The sequence below is a fragment of the Terrapene carolina genome, unplaced genomic scaffold (genome assembly GCF_002925995.2).
Source record: "Terrapene carolina triunguis isolate 2854851 unplaced genomic scaffold, T_m_triunguis-2.0 Scaffold242, whole genome shotgun sequence".
Taxonomy (NCBI): Eukaryota; Metazoa; Chordata; order Testudines; family Emydidae; genus Terrapene; species Terrapene triunguis.
Window position 1 is genome coordinate 7896830 of NW_020664593.1, and position 15719 is coordinate 7912548.

The window sequence follows — 15719 nt, forward strand, 5'->3', positions numbered from 1 at the left end:
CACCCCAGACATGGCTTTGTTTCAATGGGGGAGTGTTTGTAAATAGTTTTGAGAGTGTTGTGTGAAAGAAGTGTGATATATTATTAATAATTAATAGTAAGTAATGTATTGTCATCATGAATAATCATGACTATTGGGATCAGGGCCACAGTGAGTGGCCAAACATGACCCATGACTGCAATGCTTATAAAAGAAATGTTACCATAATGGTTCAAAAGGCTTTAGCAATAAGTGTTTCTACAGTGTTGTGGGCCATAAAATGTTGTAGTGGGGTTTATAAAGGTTGAGAAAATGAGAACCGATTTCAGATGAAGGAAAGTCATTTCTATTACAAAGCTCATGGAATCCATGTTGACCATTTCCCCATGTTGCACTGCAGTCCCTGGCATCTCTGTGGAGCAGTGGTAGATTTCAGTTGAAACAGAGGGACCCAAATGTAGCCAAATGGGAGAGCACCCAATGGAAAAGGATGGGAATGGGGCGTATCCTTGAAAGCATTCAACCTAGCAGTTTCCATGGTGACACCTAAATTGTTGCTCTGTGCAGCTGCTGCTCCAATTCATGTTGGGATTTAAACACGTGTACCCAAAAAACCCACACAGATGTTTCAAAACATAGAAAAACTTCAGTACACACAATCTCCTCCTCAAAACACATCTCTCAAAACACCCCCCTCCCCACAACAAAACACATCCCAACATACACACACACATACAGTGTTGTTATCATAGGGTCAGTTGTGGTTTACTCCCCCTTTGACCTTCATTCTTCTACATCTGATAGCCCACATGGTCAACACCAAGCCAAATAGAACATCAGAAAACAGCCAGGTGTCTGAAGGGCTTTGAAAGAACTAAAATAGGCCTTTTGTCTCCTCCAACAGAAAGGGAAGACAGAAAGCCAGTGTCTTCCAAAGTGGGCTAACTCATAGCATGCCACACATTAGAATTTATGCAGTCAACATTTAGATAGGGGAAGAAACATACAAATCCTTCACTAGAGGGTGTAGGAGAATCAAGCCCCTAGACTCCCTTAGACTCACATGAACTTACCAAAGGGGAACTTACTGTGGCAGGATGGCAAAGTGTAACATGGGCCTTATTCTCCATTGGCTTGCCTCTAGTGTCATTACTTACACTAGTGCAAGAATGCCACGCCTCTGATATAGTGGCATTGTGCACCCACGTTGCACAGCTGTAAATGACTAAACAAGGCAGGAGTCCAGAATCAGATCCTAAGACCTTGTACCGAGATATATGGCTCTTCTGTCAAGTCATCCTACGGAAACGAGGTGGTTGAGGTAATATCTTTTATTGGACCATCTTCTGTTGATGAAAGAGAACAACTTACAAGTTACACAGAGCTCTTCTTCGGGGCTTCAACAGATGTTGGTATAATAAAAGATATTACCTCAACTATCTTGTTTCTCTAGTATCTTGGGATCAACATGGCTACAACAACACTGCAAACAAATCATACTTGGCTCAGGTGCTAACACCATAGGTGAAATCCTGGCCCTAATAAAGTCAATAGGGGTTTTGCCACTGACTTCAATGGTGGTCACGATTTCACCTCATGCATTCAAATCCAGCCATTACTACTGGGCCATGCTAGCTGGTGGGTCCACTTAACTCCAAATAGAATATAAGTGAGTTAGGACAAAGAAGGTCCCAAACCCTAGGGGCAGCTATCATGGGGAAGCAGCATAGGATGAAGTTTATGTCATGTTATTGATTTTGAGTTACCAGTAAAGCCTAGCTCCAGGAAGGGGATGAATTTAGATACTCAGTTATGTCTGTGCTGTAATGGACTCAGCCCATTTGCACTTACACTGAACCCCTCACCTTCCCTCTTTACACATTGCATCAAGTCCACATGCCAACCTGCCAGAAGAGAGAAGTGCATCAAGAAGAGCAGGGGGTTTTAAGGTGTAATCATCCCCTATTTTAACTTATAGCTTCTTACACCTTCTTCCAGCTCCTCCAGGGGATCTACTCTAGGTTCCCACAGCTCAGCTTCCCTAGAGTCAGCAATGTTAAGAACTCTAGTATCGACAGGACCTGGCTGCTCACACCTCTTTCAGCACTGTGTCTATGGGGCCTTCTGTAGCTATACAGCATTGCACGAGATAGCACATATTTTTCAAATGCAAAAGGGACTTCTTATCTCTTCAGCAAGTATTATAGCTCCACCAGGGTCAGGGTCACATCCAGTCATCCTCACTAACATCTCCTCGCCTCCATCTCTTGCTCTTCGTGCCTGTTGCTCTCTTTCATGATGAAAAGCAGTCATTTACTATTGGCTAAAAAGATGGATGGAAGCTGTGTGGTACCATGACCAGTATTTAAGTGTGATCACTAATGACTATTTAAGCCTATTTACATGAAAGCTTTGAGTCATATTGTTGCCAGGGTTAAAAAACCAGCCTTTTCCTTTAGCTCTTTATCCTGATCCAGCCTTCCATAGCTCTCTGTCTTTCCATGCAGCCCCACAGGTGACAGCTGTACAATATGGGCTACTATATGCTAAGGACTCAGCTGAGATCCTCAAACCCATCCAAGTGTCCCATGGAGTGAATGAAGTTTCTAAGGACACAGGAAGAAAAGGCTAAAGTCAAGACTCCTTGTATTGTGCAGTGCATTAGATCTATATTATCTGGCAAGGCCCCTCAGAATTACACAGCAAGACCCATGGAATTAGGTAGAAAGTCCCAGCACAGTGGAGAGACCACCTTCACCAGCAGCCTGTTGCCACAAACCAGCTAAGCCTCCAGAGAACAGCCTACCACAGCCTACAATCACCCTCCACCATCCAACTTATTCTCACAAGTTAACTTGAAGTTCCTCTTCTTCCTTGAGAGATGCGCAGCAGCCACCCAAGGAAGGTTTCTTCTCAGAGTTGACCCTGGCACAACAGGGAGTCCGCAGAAGGGGGCTGTGGCTGAAGAGTTGATCAAATTGAACTGGGTGGGTGTGGAGCTTGTTGGAAGAGGTGCCTGCCCTGAAGAAGTTCTAAAATCCAGAGAAGGAGAGCGAGACCCTGTTCTTGTGGAGTTTTGTAATTCCATAGGGCAGAAATGTCCCTAGCTGTAGAGGTCCTAAGGAGTACACAATTGGAGCCAGCCTGCTTTTGCTTCACTCTGGCAAAGCTCCTAAGGAATGCAGGAACTACTTTGCTGAGCATCTTGGGAGCTCCAGAGCCAAAAAAGTGCTTGCCCTGCAGAGCTCTGATTCTTCACAAGAGCAGGCGCTGTGCCCCAGCAGGACTCAGCATTGCAACCGACTGCTCCGAAAGCATCCTGCTCCTGTCTACATTTTTTGGCCTCTTTAGCCACTGGCCCACTCTACAGCCAATCATGTGGCTCAATACAAGATTTATGCAGCATTTTTACAAAAGGGAGAATGATAAAGTCAGGAAAGGGACCTGGAGATCACTATAGAGAGCTCAATAAAGACCTCAGCACAATGTGCAGCTGCAGTCAAAAAAGCAAAGATGTTAGGATGCACATGGAATAGGATGGAGAGCAATATAGAAGATATGAAAATGCCATTACATAAATCTGTGATGCAGCCTCCCCTGGAACATTGTGTGCAGTACTGGTCACCCCATCTCAAAAAGGCTGGACTGGAGAGTGCTTAGAGAAGAATTACCAGAATGATCAAGAGCCTGAAAAAGCTCATATATGAAAATACTGGGAATGTTTCTCATAGAAAGGAGATGAATAAGAGGGGACATGATAAAAATGAATGGCGTAGAGAAGATAGATTGGGACCTTCTGTTATCCCTGTCTTATAATACAAGAACAAGGAGACATTCAATGTAATTAAAGTGTGGCAAATTTCACACAACATGTGATTAAACTGTGCAACTCACTACCACAGGAAGGTGTTGAGGCCAAGAATTTAGCAAGATTCAGAAAGGGATTTATAGTTATATGGCTATCAAGAATATCCTGAGTTATCATAATAGCAGAAATATTCAAAGGGATATTAAACCTCCTGCTTCACGGTTTAAGACAATGTCTAGCTATCAGAGATCAGGATGAGCCCTAATATAGGGGGCAGATTAACCCACATCTGCCTGCTGTGGCATTCTTACACCTTCCTTTGGTACTACTAGCCACTGTTAAAGGCTGGATACTGGACATGATGGATTTTGGCTGTAATGCAGGCTGGCAATTCCTATGTTCCTATGCAGCCATTTGCATGGCCGCATAATTTCAGAGTGCATAGGTCCACCTTAGCCGAGTCCATGGAGCTGCTGCATGGATTGGAAGTGATCAAGGAATGTTCATCTAATCTGATCACACTGACTGGGTGGAATTTGCCTAAGCCTATCATTTTATGGAGGAATTAGTGCTTTCACCTTAAAGGAATTGCAGCACAAAGTGCAGAGCTGTCTAACCCTGACGGCTCTCTTGGATTTGCTCCTTTGACTAATAAATCCCAACTGATACTTGATATGCTTGGTGTTCAGCTGCAACATTCAGCCTAGCAGCTCTTGGTATACAGAGAATCCATGGCTGCAGTGCCCTGCATGGCCATGACTATACGGCACGCAGCACCTAGCTACACTTCATAGCGATCACTCTATCTGTCTAGCATTGATTTTATATTGCCAACCATCACCTTAGTATATGAGTGCCTTCCATTTAAAATCAATAGCAATAGTGAAGTGTGTAGTGGACTTTGTGGAGTCTCTGGCATTTTTCCCTTTTTGGGGTCAATACCCTGCTTGGGCTAGAGGGTTTGGTTTTGTTTTTGGTTGGTAGGAATAAAAGGGGGTTGCTTGTATTGTGAGCATCACGGTCGAAAGGCTTTCTCAACGATAGCTAGGCTCTTGCTTCACCTGATCTCATTGGGAAGATTGTTCCATAGCCAGATCCCATATAGTTATTACTAAACACAGTTATTACCAAGAATATAAGCAGGGCTTAAACTCAGGTCCTTCTGCTCCAAACATACAACTCCAACACACATTGTTTAAGGAGAACCTCATTCAGTGATAGTTTTAGTGTACACACTGGAGCAGGTAGAACGCTCCATCCTGTAAAGGAGAAGCAGGAGGCCACATAGGGATCATGTACTCTAGAAAATTGTGGTATGCTGCATATTAGCTCCTAATACACCAAGCTTCTGTCCACAAATCTGCTACAAACCTTCTGAAGATGTGGTGTCTGATGTCCCCTTGCTCTGCATCTTGTGTAGTCATTTGCACCAGTGCAAAATGTGTCCATAAGCATTTTACACCCACTTTGCACTCATGCAAATGACTACAGAGCCCAGGCCAAGCCAGGGAAGCTAATGATCCAACCAGCAAACCAAATCCAGTTTTGAATCCTGGTCACATGCCACCTGAGGCACATTGCGCATATGCTAGGAAGAAGACTACAGTGCAACAGAAAATCAGGCTCAGGCTTTATAGTGCTGGGCCATGCTATGAGCAATACTAATGTTTGTTCTTAGCTTGTAACTATAGAGCATTACAGTAGACAAGAAGTGCTGGCAAACTAGCTTGCAGGTTACAATTACACCACTGTTCCCCTGGGGAAATGTGCTTGCATCACTTTCCTATGCTGCTTTGTGTAGATGCAGAGATAAGTGCAATTGAAATAAGTATGCTAAAGGTGCTCTATATCGTGCCAGTGATGCATAGACCAATGCTAACATCTCAGTTACACACTCTAATCCTCCAGTGTAGATCAGTGTAGCAAGTACATTACAATAGACAGTGCTGCCCATAGGCAAATCTTTATATAGGCAATGCTTCCTAGGTTGTCCCTGGGTCAATATTCTGATACAACTCAAAACAAAGCTTTTACATCTTGAAAAGTGTCCCTGGAGACTTGCACTCTCTAAGGAAGTGAGCGGAAGTGGTGACTGCCAGTGTGCATGGCTCCTGGGATGTAGAGCCCTCTGGGAACTGCAAACCTGCCAGACTTGTAAAGTGATTGTAGGCTGACTGATTATTCCATTGTAGCGGGGAGACTGCTCCATTTTAAGGCTATTTCACCAAGCAGGAGAGCATTCTTCATTTCCTGTACAAAGGAAAATCAATTTGCTTCCTTAGGTACATTTACTAGTTGAGATTTCTGTGCTTCACTGTATTCTTACCTGGTGTTCTAAGAGTGCTTTTGATGTGAGGGTGAGCCAAATTCAGAGGTGAGTTTAAGACAATCTAGGAAAGACAAAAGGGAGTCTAAACTGGTGTGACTCGCACCTTCTCCTGCACCCCACCATGTGCATGTTACACCAGCTATCATAGACTCCCTCAGACCAACCAGACTGGAGTCTGATCTCTCTTTGCACCTGTCTAAATCTGGAATAAATCCACTGACTTCAATGGAGACACTCCAGATTTAAACCAATGCAACGGAGAGTAGCATATGGCTCGCTTAATTAGTCCATGGCCACACTACAAACTTTGGTTGACACATGTTATGTTGGTATGTAGACGCCAAAGTTTTTATATCACCCGGGCATAAGCATACTTGGCTGCTTGTGCGGTGATGTGTGTACGCACCAGAAGGGCGTGTGTTAATGCAAAGTATGGTAGACAATCGGTAGGTATCCCAGCATGCCATGCGCTGCCATCCAGCACAATACATTTTGGGCCATTTTTGCAATGTTTTGTGGGATAGTAATAACTCGCCCAGAGATCTCTGGGAGATAGAGGTCAAATTCCCAGCATGCAATTTTCTCCGTCCCATAATGCCATCCATATCCCTTAGTTTTTAAGCTTTTTTAAACCAATCCCACAATCCCATGCAGCACTTTTCAGTCTCTGCCATCTCTGAGAGAATCATGGTGCCCACAGAGTTCTGCACTATTCTCCTGAATGTTGCAATTACATAAGGCATGAGTCTCCTGTATTTGCAGATCCTCAGGAAGTAATACAACAACCAGGGACATGAGGATTTCTTCAAGGACCGTTTGCGGCGGGACATAGCGAAAACCCATTCAAGTTTGGTGGTGGTGTTCAGAGAGCAGCTGCAGCTGGTGGAGAACTGCTTCTGGGCTTGAGAAATGAGCATTCACTGGTGGGATAGCATCATAATGCAGATTTGGGATGACGAGCATTGGCTGCCGAACTTTCAGATGCGAAAAGCCACATTCCTGGATCTGTGTACTGAGCGTGGCCTACCCTCCAGCTCAGGGACACCAGAATGAGAGCTGCATTGACCGTGGAGAACCAAGTGTCGATCGCACTCTGGAAGCTTGCAACGCCGGATTGTTACTGGTCAGTGGCAAATAATTTTGGTGTTGAAAAATCCACAGTGGGTGCCATTGTCATGCAAATGTGCAGGACCCATTAATCGTCTCCTGCTATGCAGGACTGTGACTCTCGGCAATGTGTGGGAAATAGCGGATGGATTTGCAGCAGTAGAGTTCTCCAACTGCGGTGGGGCAATAGATGCATCTCTCTATTTTGGCACCAGAGCACCTTGCCACAGAGTACATCAACAGAAAGGGCTACTTCTATGGTTATGCGAGCATTGGCGGATCACTGGGTACACTTCAACATCAGTGTTGCCTGGTCAGGGAAGGTGCATGATGCTCGCATGTTTAAGAACACAGGACTGTTCAGAAAGCTGCAATTAGGGACATTCTTTTCCAACTGGCAGATTACCTTTGGTGATACTGAAATGCCAATAGTGTTTTTGGGGAGCCAGCCTACCCTCTTCCTCCCCAGCTCATGAAGCTGTACACTGGCCACCTCCACAGCACCGGAGAAAGATCTGTGAATCAAAGGGGGAAAAGCTGCCACCAGCATGGAGGGCAAAGGTGGAGCGACTGCCTGCTGACTTTGAACAGCCAGACCCAAGGGCTATTACAAGCGCCAGACTTGGAGCTATGTGGTTGTGGGAGGCTTTGAAAGAGCACTTTAACTATCAGCCACGGTAGTATGGTCTGTCAGAGTGTTCTCTGGGCCTGGAGCTTTGCATGCTGCTAAGAATTGTGTAGTGTTTGCTGTATATTAATAAATGTGACAGGTGTTTTCCTTAAGCCATGGATTCTATGGTGCTTGGGGTGCATTTACAAGTGCCGTTTGCTTTGAGTGCCGCTATGCATTCTGCAATGTGTGTTGTGAGTTAATAAAGATAATTTGGTTGTCCCAAAATTGAACTTTATTGAGTAGAAAAAAAAACAGTGCAGAAAATCCGTGGGCAAAGAAACCATAGGCAATGTTATACACATTTTCAACATAACTTTATGGGGTGAAAAATTAGAAATATAAAGGAAATAAATGTTTATGTCCATGTGAGTAAATAAATGTAGTCCATTGTGGCTAAGCATACACCAGTCGTGGTGCTCACAGGTCATTGTGTGTGAAGCTGTGGGTTTCTTTGCTGTATCCTGGAGTGGAGTGTGGTAGGGATAATGATGTGGCCCATGATGCCTTGTGGTATGTTGGGCAGTTAGGGAGCAGCGATAGTGGAGTGCTCCAAGGACTCCAAAAGTGGAGAGTCCAGGATTTTTGGACCTGTAGGTCAGTCAGGGTCTGCAGCATTTGGGTTTACTGCCTGAGAAGACTCATTATGTCCTGGTGCATTTCCCGCTCTTACACCTGCTGAGACTCCTGGACTTTTCCTTTCCTCTCTGTCTTTCTCCATACTGTCAATCATATTGGCCTTCCAGGCCCTTCGTTCATGGGCTGATGCAGCACGGCCTGCAGGAACTTGCTGAATGTGTTCTCCTTAGTCCTCTTCTTTTTCCTGCTCATCAGGGCCAGGCATTCAGCGGGTGTGGCAGGGGCATCCCTCCAGGCTGCCATGCCAGAAGCTGCTGATAAAAACAGACAGATGTACCATTGGATTTACAGCCACATGGGAAAGGGAAAGATAAATTTCAAAACACCCTTCCCTGATTCCCACAAACACTTTTAATGAGAAATGCTTATTGACACTTCAGCTTTGGAGCGCCTCTGCACAGCACTGCTCTCCAGCCCCAGCCAGGGTGAGTATGGCCCACCAGGGGCGATGGGAGTGGGCAAGGATTATCTGTTGCATGAAGCTATAACATTTCAGACCCTATTCCAGTCCCTATTTCAGGGTACGAGTATAGGACAATGGCACTGGATATTGGCACCATTTCCCACAGCCAGTGGTGATTTTAGCTGGTATCTCACTCCTGATGGTCATAAAGGCACAGAGAGCACAGCTGCTGCTAGCATCCTTAAGCCACCCAGGTCTGTATGCTGCTACCTGTGGACTGCAGTGGTGCCAACTGAACTCATTGCAGAGTGGCGTGAGAAAGTGTCCTACCATGGAGGAAGAAATAAGGCTGCCATCCCTAGAAACCTTCAGGAGAGGATTGCAAAGGACCTCCATGCAAGTTTCATGGAGACCTCTCAGGAGGATATATGGGACATTCCTATATACCTAAACAAAGAGCTCTGCATGAACACATTCACCCCGCCACCTAGTCCAATAGGGGTATGAAAAGCAGATGCCAACTCTACCTCTGTTTATTGTACCACTACCTCTTCTCATATGAGTAAAACAATGAAAAGTTGATACCTGTGTCTTAGTAACCTGGGGATGGGCCGGGCGCCATCTTTAAATGTCAACAGTTTAAGGAAAAATGCATGCACACACTTACCTGAATTCCCTTCCCCTTCATCAGGCTCATCCGCACTTGCTTGGCGGGACTGGCTACACTGTGGCAGAATTTCAAACGGGTCCTGGTTCACAGCATGGCTGGAGTTCCCAGCCACATCTCCCTCCTCGACACATCACAGCAGGGGTCACTGTCTTGGGCTTCTCTGAGGTTCCACGGTGTTCTGCTGGGTGCCCGTGGAGTCTCTGCCAAGTACGGCATGCAGTTCATTGTAGAAGCAGCAGGTCTGCAGTTCAGCACCAGATCTACTGCATTCCCTGGCCTTGTGATATCCCTGGCAAAATTCCTTCTGCTGATCCCTGTTGTACCCCTTTCCCTGTATCCCCCTGCATTCTGCTCATAGGTATCCACATTTCTATGGGTGGTCAATAGTTGTGCTTCACAGCCTCTTCTCCCAACAGGCCCAGGAGATCCAGTACTTCCAGTGTAGTCCAGGCAGGAGCGCATCCAGTATCTCTCGGTGTGCGTGGAGCCGGCATGGTTGGTGGGGCGCCTGTTGCACTCAACAAAGGTGAGACGCTTGGTGTGCTTACAAGGTGGGCAATCAGGAAAAGACATTTCAAAAATATGCAGGGGCCTTAAAGGGGTGGGGTCATGGGTGGCTTCTGGTCTCTATGACCCTTGGACAGCAGAGTTTAAAATTGTGACCAAAGCGATCACTGTCTCAGGGAATGGGGCACTGTGGAGGACTGTTAGGGTCGACACAGGTGTCTGCACTTGGACTGCATTGACCTCAGTAGATTGACAATGGTTCCATGCCATTTGGGGAAGCGGTTTTACTGTGTCGTTGTAACAGGCACTTACATCACCGGGAGACAAATCTGAGTGCAGAGACATGCACATATAGGTGAATGCAAGGCGACTTATGTTGACCTAACTTTGTAGTACAGACTAGGCCTTAGACATGCACCTCCTTACCAATATGTAATGTAGATACTCCTTACACTTCCCCGCTGACTTTGTCCCACTGAGTAGGACAGAGTTGAAGGGTCAGAAGCCAGGAATGTGGCAAGAAAAGCAACAAACAGGAGAGTATGAGGAAGTGTAAATTTAAGTAGGCCACCTCCTAGTTTAACTTACATCTTCTCCCAGCTCCTCAGCTTGTAAGTGACATCAACATACACCTACACACAGGGGAAGGGGTGTGAGGGGGTCTAGGTTTCTAACTTAGGTCAGCCTCTGAATTTGGCCCCATGTCTCATTCATGCCTTATCCTGGGTAGAACCTCACATCTTTGCTTCATGGTCCAGCAGCCCTAATCAGAAGGTGCTTTATAATAAAAATTCAGGGAACCCTGAGGCACCAAGTAAATTAATACTGGACACCGGATTGCTTGGTTAAAGCCAGTTTCCAAAGCAGTTACCTAAAAGACAAGATTAATAGAGTGTCTAGGGCTGAACAGTCAGGGGATGATGAGTGTGTTAGTGGAGTAAATACTGTTCTGGAGGAGCCGCCCCACTTGCTGTTCACTGCAGAAATGTTTAATTTTAAGCACTATAGGTAATGCAATTTAGTTAATTGATTAACTCATTCATTCATTCTGTCTTTCCTTTTCTTTCTTTCACTCAGATGCAGAGGCAAAAGACCTCCCAAGGATGTAGGTCAAATGCCCTCATCCACTGCTAGTGGTACCACAGGAAAATACCCATAGATGAGGTGATGAGTGTAGCAAAATTCTACCCAAATGAATAACACAACACAAATGTGGAATGACCTGCACTTACTCTTCATAGTAGTAGCAGCCAAGCGTGCCATGGCAATGAGCCAACCAACGACGCTGGCCAGTAGCCAATTTGATTTATTTATTTTTGGCAGCCTCACACTGCATAGTTCGGTGCTAGTCTTCGACCACAGAAATGATAAAAGATGAACTTTGAAAGCCAAGAGAATGACTTCAGGGAGAAATAGCCTGATAGAGCTGAAAGAGGAGATTTTGAGAAAAGCTGGAGAGATCGGTCCCTGGACTGGCAGAGTGCTGGAGTGACAGATGTTTAGTAGTCCTCGCTCTTTCATGGATGACCAAGCCACCACAGCACTGCTGGGAGTTGGCAGGATAATGCATAACTAAATGATGACTGGAGGGACATGGTCACCGTCTATGAGTCTAGAAAGGGAGTAAATGCTAAGGAAGGAGAAGCATTGTTTAGAGGGACATGGGGGAGTGATAGGATGCAATTAGGAAAAGAAAAATGTAGGCTGTGTATCAGGGAACAGTTCCTAGCCGTGAGATCTAGGAAACACTGGAAGATCCATTGTGGTAGCCCTATTGTTGTGAAAGCCCTTCACAACTAGACTAGGCAAAGTACTGTGGAACATATTTAGACTTGGAAGGATTAGAAAACGTCGATTTCACCTTATGCACACAAACAGATGAAAAAATATTTCCATCAATAATCATAAAATATGACAGATAGGCAGAATAAGAAAAATGTCACTTGAGAACTTAGAGTTTGATTTAAGGCTATTTGCTTTGTATATTTTGACACATGATGTTGACAATTTGTGTTTTAATGGTTGTAAAGCCTTAACTTTTTGAATCTCAGTATCTACCATCATTAAATAATTATCTGACCCCACACACACACACATAATTCCCCAAAACTGTGAACATTTAAATTAATAAAAATTGAAAAAGGCTTACAAATAAACATGGATATTGACAGTCAAAATTATAAAAAAATAAAAATCAAATTCTGCCACGCCTAAATACATATTGCAGGGAACAATCCCACATCAGGGAAATGGATAAAAAGACATATTGGATCTTTTTTTCCACTCTAATTTCTGTGATCCTAGGACACACCAATTGTGTGAATTTGTGATTGGAAAAGCTGATCAAATAGTGGGAAAGGAAATTTTGTTACCAATATTCATTAGCATTCCAAAGGGAATCTTGATTTGACCGTGGTCACAAACCTTCTGCATTTGCTTTTGAAAACACTCAAGAGCTTGAGTTCCGCTAGCAAGAATATCGAATGAATATGAATAAAAAGCAAATGTTTTGCTTGAATATTCAAATATTCACTGAAAGCTAATTTTAAAAAGTGTATATGCAATGGTGAAATTTACAACTCACTCTGTGTTGGCAAGCTAAGCTATTTACTTACGTTAAGAGCGTGAACTGCAAATTGTATATTCAATTGTAATGTTCACAATTCCAATGATCTGCAGGCCAAGAAATATTTACTGAAGAAATTTGCAAATAATTTAGAATACCGATTAGGTGCAAGAATATTGTAAACAGTTCACTGACAACCGGCGAACAAAATAGATGAAAATAATCAAATCAATATCTGCTGTAATAAATTACTTAGCTCTGGTTATTACAATGGAGCTGATGCATGTTCGTCCTCACTATTAAAGGGGATGATAACATCCAAACGAAAGGGATGTTACACCTGTGCCAAGTGAGTGCAGAGTGGGTGTAAAATTCTACCAAATCAAGATTCCCCGGTTGCTCACACCAGTGATGGCATTTTACACCCACTTTGCACAGGTGTAAATGTTGACACAAAGGGCAAAACAGTGGAGGATCAGTCCTAAAGAATCAAAGTTCAGGCCATGAATTCAGGCGGTTGTCTCTGGGCAGGCCCAAGGTAAATGAGGGTAAAAAAAAAATCCCTTCAGAGTCTGCTTTCACCATAGATCTGGATTCAGACTCTTGTTACACTCAAAAGATTCCCTGCACTGGAGTCCGTCTCCTCCCTCACGCCCATTTAGCCATATCCCATATCATACAGCTTCCTTAGGTATTTCCACAAGCTCAGGGGTCTATTATGAAAATCTCTCTCACCTTTCCCTGAAACACGAAGATGACTGGACTGGTCATTACCCACCTTTCTTCCTCACTTACTAACTTCTTACCACTCTATCTTTGACACTCCAGGGAACCACAGGGAGCCAAGGGGCATTTCACAGTCCATTTAGAGAGAGCCCTGCTCCTTGACGTCCACTTACCTGTCTTCTCTTCGGTTTGGCTGCTCTCCGCCGTCTCCGTTTGTGCTGTTGCCTTGGCAGTAGCTTCCTCTGCAGCAGTGGTGGTGACAGCAGCAGGCACATCGGCTTGTTTAGGCTCCTCTTTGTCTTGGGCTTCATCAGCCTTCAAGGACGGCGAGTTATCAGTGGAAGCTTTAGTGGCACTTTCCGTTTCGGTGGCAACGGGAGCGGGCTTCTCCGAGGAGGAGGAGGCGGGAGTGGCTGCCTGCGGGGCTGGCTGCTCGGAGCCAGCGTCAGCAGTGCCTTCCCCCTGCTTTTCCTCCAAGGGAGTGCTGCCATCTTTGCTGCCCTCTGCAGGCAGGGCGCTGTCAGACGGAGTAGCTTCTGTGGCAGCAGGAGCGTCGCTCTCTTTGTTCTCTGCCACACCATCAGACGGGGCCTCATCCTTCTTCTCAGCAGCCTCAGCATCGGCCGCTTGGACATCTCCCTTCTTCTCCCCCTTGAGCTTTTTCCTTGTTATGTGTCCGCGGAAGCTGGCCTGGATTTTGGTGGCTGCCTTATGAGCTTTATCCTCTGGTTTGATGCCATCTTGCTCAATCTTTTGGTCAACGTCATCATTTTTTTCAACCTTTAAAGAGAAAGGGAGAGAAAAAAAGGAGTCAGATAAAGAATTTTACACATGCAGTGAAAGCTCGTTTCATTGATAGCAGCTCACCCACCCTTCTCTAGGCTGGGCAAGGCCTGTCAAGAGTCGAGCACGTGCTAGAGCAGCACCCTTATCTCCATGGGGCAGCAATGTGGCAAAACGACCACACTGTTGTTTATATGCGTGTGTGTGTATGTGTGTTATTTTGCATATTCACTTCATACAGAAGTCAGATCCTGTCCTTCAATTTAGCAACTTCACAGCAGACCCCAGAACAAAGTTGTTTTAACCTGGTGGATTCAGGCTCATGAGGTTCTCCCCTACACAGGAAGTTTCTTCAGCGGAATCCAGCTAGGGCTGCGCAAAAATGTTGAATTCTTTTCTGTGGAAAATAGCCAATGAAATAAAATTGCATTTCCCTTAACATTTCCCCCCAAAATGTCCCCATTGTTTGATGGAATGATCTGAAACGAACGTTCGTTTGGAACTGATTTGAAACCAATAAAAAATAATTTTGATTTGATTTGAAGCACCTTTTTTCTAGGGCTTACTTATTTATTTGGGTTTTTTCAGAAGGAGAAGAAAAAAAACTTTTTTTTTGTTTATATACAATTTGATTCAAACTGGGTTTTTTTCTTATTTTGCATCATTTCACTGAAAAATCAGAAAATGTAAATCAATATGAAAACGTTTGTAAAACTGCGGGTATTATTCAAAAAGTCATTTTTTGGTTGAAAAACCTTTTTGATAAAAATGCACTGACTAGTCCTATATACAACACCTGCAGTGGCTCCAGAACCACCCCCCTGACCTAAGCATAGGGGCATGGCCAGGGGAAAAGGAGTGTAGGGATATCCCAACACCCTAACAATATCTGGCCACAACAGTGTCCCTTGGAGTTATGCAAAGGTGATTCAAAGCCACTTTTTCAGCAAATCAGCTGTGCCGGGTGCTCTTTGGCTGCAGCAGAGGACCTGAGCTAACTTGTTTGCCTCTCTTTAATTTCATGTGATTTTTTCCCCCTGTTAATTTGTGATATTTACCAGATATTTGCTATCAGTTTAGAAATGTTCGTTCTCCATTTATTTTTACTGACTCTTCAAATCCACCACCCCTCCACCCTAAAAAAGCAACCCACACTACTTTCAGGGTGGCTTTGTGTAAGGCCTTGGTGCTAGCAGTGTTGAGTTCGGTGTCAGTGGTGTCTTTTCCCCGGGGGAAATTCCACTGAAGGGTTATACAGATGACACACAGACACACAAATACTCCCTCTCACACACACACTCACACAATATATGCCTCACAAATGTTGCATCTACAACCACCCTTTCTTGCCCCCAGTCTCATCTGCTTGTGCTTTCAAAGCCAGGTTCATTGAAAGGAAAATAAGTAGATAGTGATAATTCATCCAGTGTTACAAGATAATTAGTATCTCTATTAATTCCCCCTGAGCAGAGGGCCACATACACCACTTATGTCGTAATCCCCATGTTGAAGTCTTAAGAAGAAATACAATG

The 15719-nt window shown here is 44.5% G+C and overlaps 1 protein-coding gene across 1 annotated transcript in view; it reads right to left on the bottom strand.

The window, feature by feature from the left end:
- Positions 1-15719, bottom strand: part of GAP43 (growth associated protein 43) — a 77512-nt gene that overhangs the window by 21920 nt on the left and 39873 nt on the right. Inside the window, exon 2 of the mRNA XM_024204215.3 lies at positions 13578-14184. Coding sequence (XP_024059983.2) covers positions 13578-14184 — 607 coding nt within the window. The remainder of the gene's footprint in view (positions 1-13577; positions 14185-15719) is intronic.